The following is a 15,307-nucleotide window of genomic DNA, read 5'->3' on the forward strand; positions in this document are numbered from 1 at the left end:
AGGAATACCCAGTAAGTGCGGGTCATATGCTCCCTCTGAATACGTCCCTGCCCTGTGTACGCACCAAACCCTCGCTACTACCATGGTCAGGTGACTTGGTGGATTATATATAGAAAAGCAGAACCGCAAAGAACAATGAAAGGACAACGTGGCTCAGAGGTGCACAGACGACAGCTGCACGACCGGTGCACCGGGCTTGATTTTGTTTTCACTTCTGTTTACAACGATCGGGTCATAGATAGCATTGTTGCAATGTTACTTTTCTTGGTGGCTTATTACATTACGGATGTTTCACATGTTCATTTTTTTCCCTGTGCTTGAATGACACTAATAAAGTGTTTCTCAACTGTGACTCCGGAACATTTCAGTACGCAAGCTATATTAAGCGTCAACAACAAACACTCGCTACACCTTAATCTACAAGTACTGACACTTATCCCTACCGACGAAGTAACTTTCACCAGTGTGCCTTCTTCGTCACAGATGATCCCGCTTTCAGTCACGGACAATTGTATGTTGCTCTCTCCAGAAGTCTATCTTTTCATTCACTCACAGTGGTGTCTACAAACCCACGCCATTTGGACAACTGTGTTGTTCAGGAAGTGTTCACCATCAATACATAATTATGTAGCGTATGCTACGCCACAGGTTGGCTAGTTAGAGTTGTAGTAGCTGCCCTGGGACACCACGTTTGTATGTCCTCTGTGGCCTTATCCATGCAGAGGGTAAAGAGTAAAGGGCACAGGGCTGATCCTCGATGCACCCCAACTCAGAAAGTGAATGGCAGTGAGACAACATCATACAATACTTGTCATAGAAGAACTGGACCCAGTGGTAAAGAAGAAACATTCAAGGAAACATCAACCAAATATTCACAAGAAGGACCAGTAAATTGTCAATAACATGCTCAGATGGTCTAAATCAATGCTGTTAGTTTCAGACAGAAAGTAGGTACCAAACCTGGACAAGGAGCCTGTCCGTCACTGGGGTCACTCATACACTCAGATGCAAATACTCATACAGGGCAAATTTGGAAATATTAATAAACCTACTGCACAAGTATTTGGGAAGTATGAGGAAAACCAATGCATGCTGATAAAAATCTGTATGGGAGGACATAAAAACTCCATACCGGTAGCAACTGGGAGCCTGGAATTCAGATCTGTGAGGCTGCATAATAACCACTAAACTGCTATGACACCTCTCTAAGGAAACAAAAAATGAGAAAATGTGGGCAGAGCAACATTGCTCCTAGTCTTTTAAAACTGCTGCTTTTCATACGCAACCCATCTTGGTGGGCTGATCTCAGAAATATCCGCTAGGGTGGTGTTATAATATGTTTTGTTATTAAGTTTAATGTCACTGTCTCTGTGCTCACTATTATGGATTCATTCATACCGGCAGACCAAGTATGGTACGCAGGGGCTCAGCATTTAGAATTGCCAAGCCAAGCACAGGATTAGATAGCCAAAAGACAACTGGAGAATTGAATAGTCAGCCTAAAGACAGACTAGTATATTTCTGTCCTCTATCAGCACAAAATCCTCTTTCCTTGTTAGGAGAATGAGAACTGCATGTAGGCATTGTGCTATTCCTGTATTTTTGAAGGTGGGGTTTGAGTCCTTTCCTGTCCTTGTTTGGATCCAGAGAAAGAGCCTGCATGTGGAGCAACCAGTATATAAGGATGGACCTATGGCCAATACACTTTGAAGCTAATGGACGGAAGACTATGTCCTCCATCCGGAAAATCCTTTCAGCGTGGCGACGAAAGATGGCAGACTGCGTAGATCAAGACCCCCACAAGCTTGATAGAGTCTGTCATAAGCTTCCAGTCTGTAATACCACGTTAAACTGTCAGTAAAGTAAGCTAAAGTATATCCTTTTCGCTCATGTGATTATTTTGTGTACCGCTGTAATCACTAAGGGAGGGATATCGTCTTGTATGTCATATTTCTATATTTGTTGGTTACTTAACATGCTGCAATTTCAAAAGAACACATTTCCGGAGAGCTAATGCTTCTCAAGGAAACAGGTGGGTAACACAATGAAAAACTAAATGAGGCACATTGTACTTTCACTTTTTTGTGCATAAAAATTTAATTTAATCCATCCTTCTGAATTCCTAATTGTTACATATTTACAGTCAAAAGTCAGTTGACGATGAGAAACTACTACAGTGGCCACCAAGCCATAAGCACTTTTGTATCCCTTTTTACATGGGAGCATCTGTCCTGAAGAAGACAAGGGGGCCCCGCCCCCAGCTCGCTTCGCTCGCCTACCCCCGGCGTTGGGTATCCTGAAATACATTAGTCGACTCAAGCAGCACATTATTCCTAACTTCACTCCGCAGTAGTGCCACTCACATTATGGCACTGTATGGCGCCTTCTGTACTTTATGGACCCGTGGGGCCTCTGTAGCCTCTTCCGTTTGAATCTGGGCTGCAGCACAGAGTCATCTTTTTTGTGTGGCTCTCGGTAGTTGTTAGTCATGGGCGCGTTGTTGCTTCATTTCTCATTCACGTCAGTTGAGCTCTTTCGTTTTTGGGCCGTGACTCCTTCGTGCGCGGTGGATACAACTTCGCGTGCGGTTTATGATATGCGCGCTGTACGCGCCTGCGCAGTATGTCTCATGGTCCCATTGCCGTGTACCTGTGTCCATACCATTCTCGGTTAGTAATATGGATATTTTGTTAAAGCTGGAGCCTAACAGAGGTTTCAGTGCTCTGGAACAGGGGTCCCCAAGTCTGGTACAGGAGGACCACCATGGCGGGCAGGTTTCCATTCTAACCCTTTTTTTAATGAGTGCCCTGTTTGTGCTGCTAATTAACTTCTGAATTAACCCCTGAATTTCTTAATCGTTCCTCTGAATTGCTTCATTTCTTTCCTTAAATGGCTCCCAAAGAGAAATGAAATGTGAAGTGAGGGAGCCAACAGAAGACCAACTAAGTCAGGGCCTCAAACTCCAACTAATTTTACTCCAAGCAGCTGCTTAATGAGATGCTGATTCTTGTCGTTAATTAAACCCGTTCTTTAATTTCGTGGCTTGTTGCTGCTCTCGTGGTGCATTAGCAGACATTTCTGAAATTGATTTTTTCTTTTCTAAGAGCACCATTAAAATGTTTTGGGGACCTGAGCAGATCGACATTCCTGAGACCTTCATCTTACATTATTTTCAGATACTGTATGATGAACACCAGTTGTTTTGGCTCATTTTGGATCTCATGTTTGGCTGCTAATTAAGGAAAAAGAAACAATTAAGGGGTCTGAGTCTTCAAGAGCAAATCAATTAAAATTAGTTCAAAAGGAGCTAATTAGCAGCAAAAACAGGTCACTCATTAAGAAAAGGGTTGGAATGAAAACCTGCAGCCACGGTGGTCGTCCAGGACCAGAGTTGGCGACCCCTGATCTGGAACATAAAACATTTTAATGATTTTTTTCAAAAAATTAAATCCATAGAGGAAAAATTAAAGTTAGGCTCAAGCCAGCCAATTAGTCGGAATGAACAGTTTAAGCTATGATGGCCCACCAGGATCTGAATTGCCCCTATCTCTTCTATGATGTAAGAGTTCAGCACATACTAATGAATCAGTGGTCCACTGTACAGGATGAGCATCATTTCATTTGAAACAAACCAGATTAAATCCAGAGTACAGCTGTGGAAGCAGAGAATGTTGACTTACCTGATCTACCATTGATGAAAGGTCAACCTGGGAAATGGTCCTCATCTTGTTCAGTACAGTCTGCACGCTGGGAAGCTGGGAACAGCAGAGAAAGAGGACTAAGCATTGAGTGATGTCTGACAAGCTACACTCAGCCAGGACCTGGCTCTGATGGCTCTTTTTGCTCACCTGATTAAAGTTGGCACCAATCTGCAGATTGTTGATTGCACTGCTTAAATCCTGGCAGCCTTGACAGTTTGGATTATTAATAATCGTGGTTAGGTTAGTACGTGCACTATTCAGCTGGCTCTCCAAATTGGGTTGACGCTGCTGAAGAGAGAAGGTGGAGGCGTTGATAGATGTCAGTGAACTGGTATCTGTCTGGATGTCTGGAGAGATAAAAAAAATGAAAAATGTGGATCTTGTTAGTTCATGTCCAGAATGGGGATGCTGCTAGATAAGACAGGGATAAGTGATAACTTATTGTTATTATGTCAGTAGGTTGATATGTTTTATTTGCAAACCCTACTTTGTTCCTGGAGTGTGTTTGTATAAGCAAACTACATGTAGGTAATTTCATTGAATGAAAACCTTTACTCCATTTTTGACTCATTCACTATGTACCTGTTACCCCAGGAAACTAAGCAAACTCAGTGCAGCCGTAAGATCAGAACAGCAGTCAAGTATTAGCAGTAGTGCTTAATATACTTAACAGAAATATTTTGAGGTTTTGTGACCAACATTCATCCTGTTTGATCCACTTACCACAGATCAACGTTCTATGTAAAGCAGTAAAGAAATGAAAAAGTATATTTATATATTTATAGACAAGATAAGGGTGGCATGGTGGCACAGTGGTAGCACTGCTTCCTCGCAGTAAGGAGACCAGGGTTCACTCTCGGGTCCTCCCTGCGTGGAGTTTGCATGTTCTCCCCATGTCTGCGTGGGTTTCATCCGGGTGATCCGGTTTCCTCCCACAGTCCAAAGACATGCAGGTTAGGTGCTTTGGTGATTCTAAATTGGCCATAGTGTGTGCTTGGTGTGTTTGTGTGTGTCCTGCAGTGGGTTGACGCCCTGCCCGGGATTGGTTCCTGCCTTGCGCCCTGTGCTGGCTGGGATTGGCTCCAGCAGACCCCCATAACCCTGTGTTAGAATATAGCGGGTTGGACAATGGATGAATGGCTAGACAAGATATATACTTTAGACATAACCCCCCCAAACAACAAATACGTTTGTAACAGGTGGGACCAGCATGTAGAGGAGGAGATAGAGAGTTTGTTGCCTGAACGTTGGGTAACATGTTAAAAAATGGGTTTTTAACTTTTCTTTCTAAACAGTTCACTTACTAATAACTTGTTTTTTCTTTATTTTATCAGTCTGCTGCTTTTCTGCTGTTTTATTGTTTTTTTAAGGACTGTGTTATTTCTTTTTTTTATTTTATTATTGCCGGTGATGTTTATATGCTGACTTTGAACCTAATGTAAGATTGTGTTGGGGGGGTGGGAATGGTTGTTTGCTTTATTTTATTTTTCACATTTGTGTATTTGTGATTATTTTATTATCACTGGTATAGAGTAGATTCACTAGTATATGATTTGTTTGCTGTGGATATTTTTTGTTGTTTTCACATTGTTCTTTGTTATAAGATTCTCCTTGGCAATTGTTATCATGGTTATAATCGGCTATAATAAATAATTGCATTTTATTCCCTGGTGATCCTTTTGTTCTTTCATTCATTTGAAAGGGACCTGTTTGTGGCGGACTACTTAGTTAATTCAGCTCACACCTGGTCACACATTACTAGAGCAAAGTCAGAAATTAACCAATTAGGGTGCGAGATGTAATCGCTATAGTTAACTTGTTTCCCACAAATACCACAGTCTGGTTTGACTGTCTTTAAAGCTGTTAGAGAACAAAAAATCCTGGAAGCAAAACGGAATACACAGCCAGCCGATGCCAGTGCTAATAATGTTCAGTCTTATGGGTCAGTAAGTTGGTTGCTCCAGAACAAATGCAAAAAAGTTCATCTTCAGAGACACGTCTTAATTGGAATCATGAAGAAAAAAAATCCATCTTCCAGCAGATGGCTGCCATTGTGGATTTTCTGTGCTAACACACTATTTCTCCTTGCTTCACCCCCGATGTGTATGCGTCTCTTTCTTTTTCTCTCTTTCTGGGTTGAATCCCCTTAAGCCAGTAGTCCATTCCAAGCAGTGTCTCCTCCTAAAAGGAGCAGATCCCCATTATCCCCCACAGCAACCCATTTCCTCTGGTATACATCAAGGAGAGACAAACTAACAAAAGGGCAATAGTACATGTGGCACCCGATACAACTATTACTCTTTCTGATATAATCTAATACCATAAAACACTCAATCCTGATTAATTCTCTCCAAGGACATGCTACAAGAAAGATATAACAACACCTGAAGCTGTACAGATAAGAGCAACCAGGTGCATCCCAGGACTCAAGGATATGTCGTACTTGGACAGACTCAGGGAATTAAACCTCGAGCAGAGGAGACAGAACGGGGGCCTCATCCAGATCTTTAAAAGTGTCGACATTGTGAAAGTCGACCAAGCCAATTTCTTTCAACTAATCGATGAATTACATACTTGAGGATGGCAGAGGAAATTAAGGGGAAGTGCATTTAGGACTGAAGACAGGACATTAAGTTACATTAGGTTCAAAGTTAGCATATAAATATCACCGGCAATAATAAAATAAAAAAAGAAACAACACAGTCTTTAAAATAAAACAACAATATAACAGCAGCAAAGGAGCAGCTTACAGATTAAAAAAACATGTAATTAGTATGTCAACTGCTTAGAAAGAAAAGTTAAAAAGCCATTTTAAAACATCTTACCCAATGTTCAGGAAACAAACTCTCTTTTTCTTACCTTTTCTTTGTGCTGGTCTTATACTATTTCTTTATGCAAAATGTTATTGGAATCTGGAATTACCAAGACATGCAATTGAAGGATAAATCTGGATGAGATATTGAGACAGCTCTTAGAACTCAACCTCTTGACAACTAAAGAAACTGAACAACTAATTTATAAATCCAGACATCATTACTATGAACACAGAGAGAAAGTTAATAAGCTTTTAGCTCAGCAAATCCACAAGCAAGAAGTTCACAATGCAATCCCAGTAATCACCAACATGAACGGAGACGAAATCATTGACCATAAAAATATAATGCACACATTTAGAGACTACTATAAATCCTTATATTCTACTGAGTTTAAAGAAGACAACACACAACCTAATGCATTTCTGGATACATTACAGTTACCACAAATGTGTACATTTAGTGCGGAGGAACTGGATAAACCTCTGGCGCTATCAGAATTACTAGATGCTATAAAGTCACTTCAAGGTGGGAAAACAGCAGGCCCTGATGGCTTCCCTGCAGAATTTTATAAGAAATTCTCCACTCAGCTAGCTCCCCTCCTATTAGCAACATTTACAGAAGCTAGAGACAATCAAATTCTACCTTAAACTTTTCGCCAAGCATTAATTACCATCTTTCCTAAACAAAATAAGGACTTATTACAATGTGCATCATACAGACCAATTTCACTTCTGAATAATGATGTTAAGATACTCTCAAAAATCATAGCTAGAAGAATGGAGAAAGTGCTGCCTTCAGTAATATCACAAAATCAAACTGGATTTATCAAGGGTCGACACTTATCCTCCAATCTTCGACGCCTGTTTAATGTAATATACTCACCAACAAAGTCAAAACACCCCAGAAATATTATTGTCATTGGATGCAGAAAAAGCATTTGACATGATTGAATGGAAATACCTTTTCACTACATTAGAGATATTGAGACAGCTTAGCTACTAGCTATACAAGCATGCGTGACTAAATGGTGTCTTCTAGTTTGTAAAATGTCTTATGTTCTTATGTCAAGCAGTGCTCTTTATCAGTTATGAACCAATACTGGACAGGTACCAGTTCATTGTTAGCCCTTCCTGCTCAGAGAGTCCATTTAAAGTCACCTGTTAACCTAACAGGTACATTATGGGGATTTTAGAGTGAGGACCAAAGAGTGTAAAGAAAAAACTAACCAGACAGGAGCAGAACATGTAAACACCACACACAGCTAAAAGACATTGTATCTGAACCCAGTAAGCAGGAGCTGGAGGCAGAAGCATAGGCACTAGGCCACCCTAGGAATTAAATAATTTTATTTTCGTACATATTTGCATTTATCCTATCCAGGTGAGTATTTTGTGATTTTCTTTTTGTTTTGTTATGATTCAAATGTTTTCTCAAAATTATTATTTTTGTAATGTTTTAGCCAAGGTGTGTTCACTGACTTTATTTTGCTTTCCGATGTCTTTTGAAACTGATAGCGTATTATTTCTTTATACTTATCTCATCCTACTGGATTCAAGTTTACTAGGCCAAAAGAGCACAACATGGCAGTGGAGGCACCTTATCTCTTCTGCATCAACCCCCAGTGTTGGTGTGAAATAAACCTTTGCCCAGAGACAGTTCACATGAAGGCAGTTTTTACCTTTGGCAATTTGGAGCACAGCTGCCAGGGTCGGATATACAGACATCCCAAGCACAGATACAACTGTGTTTCCAATGGTTAGTCCCTCACCTGCAGGGAGGACAAAGAGTCGTGTGTAAAAGAAGCCATTTTAAATTAAAGAGCCCCATCCTAACCACAGAAATGGATCAACTGTACCATTTAAGCCTGTTGTGATTTTTGCTTTTGGTATGTCATACTGAAGAGAGAGACTGTTGATTTTCTGCAAAATAAATAGAAAAGTTCAATGCTAAGAACAAAAATGTCAAGACATTTTTACCCTTTTACTTAAGTTAACATGACATTCTCAGATCACGTCAATTCAATTCAGGGTCATGTGGCACAATCTACACTTTAAAATTAATATATTCACTAAATTATTCAAATTACTAAGCTCCTAATATAAAAAATTAGAAAAGCCATCAACTCCTTATGTGTCGAAGAGCTTAATGGGCACACCCAAATGTGTCTTCTTACATTTGTATGTTAGCAAATGTACGTCAACTGTCAGATTGCTTTTCCAGTCCTCTGTGTTTGTGAATGAATGAAAGTGTGCAGCCAAGAACAAAGAATTGAGCCAGTTCTAAAGATTGATGTCAAAAGGTTTATTATCTTTAAAAAGACACAAAACTCAGACAGGAATGTAATCAGAGCCAAATACTCACTGTTGGTATGGTGGAAATGACTGTGCTGATGTTGCCCAGTGTGTTGTTTATATCATTCAGACTTGGTTGCACCACCGCAGTCATCCTCTGATTGGATAGAAAAGCCAGGATCATTCCTGCCCTGTTTTCAAAAACAGACAATGAAAACAATAAAGCCTGTTGTGTATTCCATTTCCTCCCATGCCAGTAAAACATTCAGTACTGAGTGAACAAACCTGAGGCCTTGTGGGGACATTACGCTCTGAGTTTAAAACCAGCCACAATGCCTTTAATTGATATTGCAGGATGACACTTTTTAATTTTACATTTGAACAGTCCTACTAGCATAAAAACTATCCATCCATCCATCCATTATCCAAGCCGCTATATCCTAACTACAGGGTCAAGGGGGTCTGCTGGAGCCAATCCCAGCCAACACAAGGCAGGAAAGCAAGGCAGGAAACAAACCCCAGGCAGGCCACCAGCTCACCACAAGATACAAACTATTCTTTATACTTAAAAAAGGAATGTGATATGGAGCTATATTGGGTACAACTACAGTCTCCTAGATGTTGTCATGACAATGGTGGCCAGTTGGCCGAAGTCTTCAGTATTGTGACTTTGATTTTCACTTACTCTTGTATAATATTAATCTCCATTGTTGTCAACTAGGCAAGTTCATCAATTAATTAATGGACACATATTGTTGGTTTCCATTTATGTTTAATCAGTTTCTACCTTGTTCTTTGTGTGTTTTAACAAATCTGATATTTATGTGTGTACCTGTTCTGGATTTAGTAATTAGTGGAATCTGTACTTATATCTGAGGATTCTTCACAGCGCCCTGTGCCTGCATTCAGTGAAGAGTGCTAAACAAAATGTATTGTATTGTATGACAAACTGAACAAACTAGAAAGTCCAGTCAGACTGAATTTAATTTAAAGCATACTGTATATCTTGTTAAAGGACTTAGCTAGAGATAGTCATGGTTGTGATCTGGATTTTGTTTTATATTTTTACAGCCCGTGATGGTGTTGGTCGGCTCCACACTCCGAGTTGATCTAGGGAGCCTCTTAAATCCTGCTACAGCCCATAATGAATCTAAGGGATGAGCCAGCAGATGAGGACACTCACACAAAGCACGGGGTAAGTTCATAAAAGTGCAAAAGTGCTTTTATTAAAACCAATCAAAAATCAAAACAAATTGTATCCAAAAGTGCAGTGAAAATCTTCAATAAATAAATAATCCAATAAATAAATGAACGGTGTCCAAGTGGAGATTAAAAACAGCTCAATAAATATTTTCTTAACACCAGAGGTTAAAATCCAAGAGGCTGTTCCCTGTTTCTTAAAACTCACATGTCCCAATGCTACCTTCTAAAAATTGACATCTCCTCAGCTTATCCTGTAAGGGATCTGGCAAATGAGGAGACACCCAACCAACAGGTGCAGTCATCCATTCCATCCAGGCTTGGGTTCCAATTGACGGGCCCTCAGCAACTGTGGGGTGCCATGCCAAGCCGTATACACCTACCACTGCCCTGCCCTCGGCCTAGCCTCTAAAAAAAATAAATATATTACTTCAAGGTTTTAGGGTTAAAGGAATTTAATGGTAAGATCTTTTTTGATTTAAAAAGTTTTTAAATATATTATTTTTGAAATACATCTAGCAGTGAGCAAAACGATTCATTTGAAATTGAATTAATGGTGTTTCTGTTCCAGCAAAAAGATATTTATTTTATCTCTGGAAGTATTTTCATGCATTAATTCTACTGGCCTGCGGTGGGCTGGTGCCCTGCCCAGGGTTTGTTTCCTGTCTTGCGCCCTGTGTTGGCTGGGATTGGCTCCAGCAGACCCCCGTGACCCTGTAGTTAGGATATAGCGGGTTGGATAATGGATGGATGAATTCTACTGGCATCTGCCTGTTGTTCAGTATTTAAATAAAAGATGTCAGTGGAAAAGAAATAAATGGACATGTGCATATCCTCAACTAGGATAAAGAGGTTGGTAGGTAATGGGAGTAGTGGCAATGGTGACTTTCTGTGTAGTGTGTTTTAATGTGTCTTCATGTGGAAAATATGCATCATGTGACATTTTCAAAAATGTACTGCACTCCTCCACACTAACATGAACAAGAGGCATAAAAAGAACTGAACTTGTTGGTGTGGTACAGGTTGCACGTGTTTCCTATCAATAAAAAAACCATCCTTATTGAATTTCATGTTTGGCAATTGTGAAATCACCAGGAAGTGAAATTTTAGTTTCGTTTTCGGTTGGGAGTGTGTGATGCGTTGTGTCATTACTGCAACTTTTATAAAGTTCAGAGTCATTTACTCCTAGGCTCTCCAAATTTGTGGATAAATCTAAACCTGAAACCCTCACATTATTATTATTATTATTATTATTATTATTATTATTATTAATAAAGATTTCTGTGGTTACAAATTCCTTTTCGCTCTTCAACTTTGATTTACGTTTTGCATTTTGGCTTAGGTTAGATGAAACATTCTGGTTGTGAAACTTGCTATTTTTTTCTTTCCGTGCTTTTGTTCCTTTTTTGATTGTGCATTCTAATGTACTGTAAACCAGTGACTATGTCTATCTTTTACAGATTATACATCCACATGATTTAAATGAATTATACTATTTGCATTTTAGGTTTTGGTCACAATTTCCATCCAACACAGAAGGAAAATCTTAAAGAATGCTTTGCAAAAAAATGTATGTCAGCAATGGTTTGGAGAGTCTTCATAAGAGCTGTAAATGGGATATGTCAGTAATTTATTAAACTGAAATTGAATAAGAACTTGATTATTTGTTTCTGTTTTTAAAATGGAAATGATTCACCTAATAATGCTGACATTTTTGTCCTTAATAATCACTTTTATTCTATGGCATAGTGGAACATTGCTGGTTCACTGGCTCAGTGCGAGAGGGTCCACATGTTTTTCAGAATTATAAAACCTACATATTCACAAAAAGAAGCTTGAAACACATGAACGTAGTTTTCCATGCAAATTCAGGAATTTATTAAAGAAAACTTGACTGCATAATGTGTGTTGTGAGGGATTGCCGGCCGTATATCCCGGCCAACACCCCCAAGCCGTCAGATGGAGCCATCCCTACAACATGGAAGGGCCCCAAATTCCAGCAGGGCATCATGGATATTGGAGTTTTCCTTCACAGCCCTGCTGGATACCTTGGGGGCCAACAGAGGACGCTGCAGGGAGGCCCAGAGATTCTAACGTGCCCTATAACCTGGAAGTATGTTTTAGTCATAGCCACAGGAGGAATGACGTGCTTCTGGGATGAAGAAAATGACTTTTTATCTGACCCGGAAGTGATACAAGGTCACGTGGACTGAAGGATTGAGAACACTTCCGGGTCAGGGAATATAAAAGCACCATGGGTAATCCTAGATGACGAGCTGAGTTGGGAGGCAGGGTGACTAAGCGTCTGGGAGTGGAGGATTATTGTGATTATAATTTATTGATTGTTTATTAAGTATTGTGGAGTGAAGGGTGCTTTGTGCACTGTATTGTCTGAATAAAATAAGCATTTGGAAATTTATCTGGTGTCTGACGTCTGATCTGAGGGTTCAAGGAAGTGAGAGCGACCTATCTGTCACAGTTTATATTTATGCTATCTCTCACCCATTTGTATGCAACCTTTTGGAGGAACTGGGAAATGATGACACCCTTGAACAAGTTCGGGATATGCAGCCAAATCAGCTAAATGACGACTTACATGTAAAATAATTCATATTTACTAAGCTGTTATTCGAATGTGTGCTGATGTGATAAAATAAACCTCAGATATGATTAATATGTTGTATAGACTGTATTTTACTTTCATTTTAATTTAGCCAATTCTGCATATTTGAACTAAAGAACTTTTTTGGTTTTTCATCAGTTTATATTGGCAAGCTGTTGACACTTTTCAGGAAACTGGCCGACAGGTAAGGAACATCTCAACTAAGCTTAACTCCATCATGCCCACCTGGCTGCCCACATGCAGTTTTCGTATGGTGAGGGTGTACATACATAAGACATAACGTGTTTTTGTCAAGTTAAAAAGGCTACTTGCAACCGTGTCTGGTTCTCCTAAAGTGACTGGTGCATTTTACTGCACTCATATTGCAAACAGAGCATCTATTGTGAATGCTTTTATTAACCTTAGTTACTTATATTCCATTAACACAGATGCCCGATGCCTAAATAAGACTGACAAATGTCATCATTCAGTGGCCTGAGTCAACCCATGATTCATTTATTTGGAGGTAAAATAGTTTTAGTTTGTATGTAATGGCTGGCTTGTTGGTAAGATATGGCCAATACCATTCATTGTAAAAGCAATCATGTCATTACATCTGCCTGGTAATAGCGTCTACCCGCTCAGACACTGGCACCTTATTCCTTTCCCTGACCCCTAGAAGGTACAGGAGAGGTGGTATCACTGTATAATGATACACACGATCTTGTGCAATCAGTTGTGGAGCACAGCCGGACTGTCTTGAATAAAGGTGGTGGTGTTTTGACGTGTCAGGAGGGAGGCTGCTCTATCATCTAATAAAGTTGTGCAGCATCATGACTGCATATGTGTGAGGTTATTTAGCATAGTCTGTATATGGTTGTTTCAGGGCTGCAACCAGGCAGAATTTGAGATGCCTTCACGTACACACATTTACAAGACAATTGTGATTTTTAAAGGTAATTAGCATAGAAATGTTAGTACACCAGGCTTTATAAATCAACATTTTTTTGTCTTACACATTTTTCTGTTTTTTCACACTCAAATCCACAATTTTTTTTTTTATAAAGCAGTTCCCTGGTGTCCTGTCCTTGTGTTTGTGTCTGTCTGGCACAGAGTTATTGCTAGGACATGCCACACACAGCTCAACTCGACCATAGTATTAAAAAAGAGTTTGCTCAGAAAGAGACTGGAGAACTGAAAAACAAACTGTTATTAAGTGATTCAGCATAGTATTGTAATGGTCCACTTCATTCAGTATATTGATATTTGAATGCAGAAATGTATCATCCATCCCTCTCCAGCTTAAGCTAAATATAGGATTCTGAAGGATGGAGTCCATGACAGTAGTGGTTAGTGCAAGGCAGAAACCATCAACTACAAGAACAATCTGTATATCATCAATTACAGACATTCATCTGAAATATTTCAAAAATAAATTCCATTTAAACTCTGATTTGATGTCATCTTAAAAGTAAAGATGACTGAGCAGTGACCCAACTGCAGAGTGCAATCATAGCCTTAGTGAGCTCTAAATACATGAATGGTGGCTGAAACTCTGATGTGGTTTTCTTAATTTTTTTTTTACTTCTTCTCAACAATTATTACCATTTTTAAGTATGGAATTATGTTTTCTCTTACACTATGATCAAAGTGCACATAATGAGGAAGGTGATCATTGTCCCTCTGCTGCAGGCCAGACATCTGTGCTCCTTCTTCACTGCTCCGCCACATTTTCCACAGCATCGACAACAGGCAAAAAATGCACCTACTATGGGCATTAAAAAGAAGTAGAGCAAGGCAATGATGGCACACACGATGAAGCCCGCTTCATACTGTGCCACCTACAAAGAAACACAAGGAGATCATTAATCAGCGTTAATGGAAGACACTGGACATGTGTAAAGGACAGCAGTGATGTTCTTCTTGGCTCTGCATAACACCATAGCTGTCCTTATTAACAAAAAATGTATTGAAGTCCCAAGTTGCTGCTACACCAAGATATGCAGTAGTTGAAGCATTTTATTTAGATGTTCTAATTTCCAATTTGAATTTTTCTTCATTTTCCACAGCAGCTTTTCCATCACACAGACAGCCTGGCTAGCTTAACTTTGTTAGTTTAGGCTGCCTTGTTATAATGCTTAAGCTCAATACCTTTGTCTTGTTTACTTGCTTTCAATGTTCAAAACATTATTGAAGATTTCCTTACATTCCAAAACAATTAAAACAATTCAATGTTTTACCCCAGGAAAAAAAATCAAGTACATATTTTAAAGAGCTCATCTGGTGAAAGAAAGAGAAATCCACACCAGCAGATAGAGTGCATTGGGGGGGGGGGGGATGTTCTCTTAATATGAGTAATGATGTAGGGTACCACAGAGCGTGTGGAGTTTGTAAATAATGTAAACCTGCTGCTCAACACAGAATGGCAGAGAGACAGAGAGAGTAGACAGCTCTTTTCTCAAGAGACTGTGTTCCTTTAATGTGGGTAGTGACATCCTTTACATTTTCTATAATTCTGTGATGGTCAGTGCAATTTTGTACACTGTAGTATGCTGGGTTGGTAGCATCACTTCAAGAGAGGCCAATCTAATTACAAGCTAATTAGAAGGGCAGGTTTAGTTACTGGACACCACTCTGGACCCACTGGAAGTCATAGCAAAAGAGAGTTAAAACAAAACTGAATTACATTATGAATAA

General features: G+C 39.6%; 1 protein-coding gene across 1 annotated transcript in view; it reads right to left on the bottom strand.

Moving 5' to 3' along the window:
• Nucleotides 1-15,307, bottom strand: part of LOC114649363 (prominin-2-like) — a 123,633-nt gene that overhangs the window by 88,432 nt on the left and 19,894 nt on the right. The window contains exons 4-9 of the mRNA XM_028798865.2: nucleotides 14,249-14,451; nucleotides 8,879-8,999; nucleotides 8,373-8,436; nucleotides 8,196-8,285; nucleotides 3,849-4,048; nucleotides 3,681-3,755 (exon numbers count right to left, since the gene is read on the bottom strand). Coding sequence (XP_028654698.2) covers nucleotides 3,681-3,755; nucleotides 3,849-4,048; nucleotides 8,196-8,285; nucleotides 8,373-8,436; nucleotides 8,879-8,999; nucleotides 14,249-14,451 — 753 coding nt within the window. The remainder of the gene's footprint in view (nucleotides 1-3,680; nucleotides 3,756-3,848; nucleotides 4,049-8,195; nucleotides 8,286-8,372; nucleotides 8,437-8,878; nucleotides 9,000-14,248; nucleotides 14,452-15,307) is intronic.

Source organism: Erpetoichthys calabaricus, chromosome 1 (genome assembly GCF_900747795.2).
Source record: "Erpetoichthys calabaricus chromosome 1, fErpCal1.3, whole genome shotgun sequence".
NCBI lineage: Eukaryota > Metazoa > Chordata > Cladistia > Polypteriformes > Polypteridae > Erpetoichthys > Erpetoichthys calabaricus.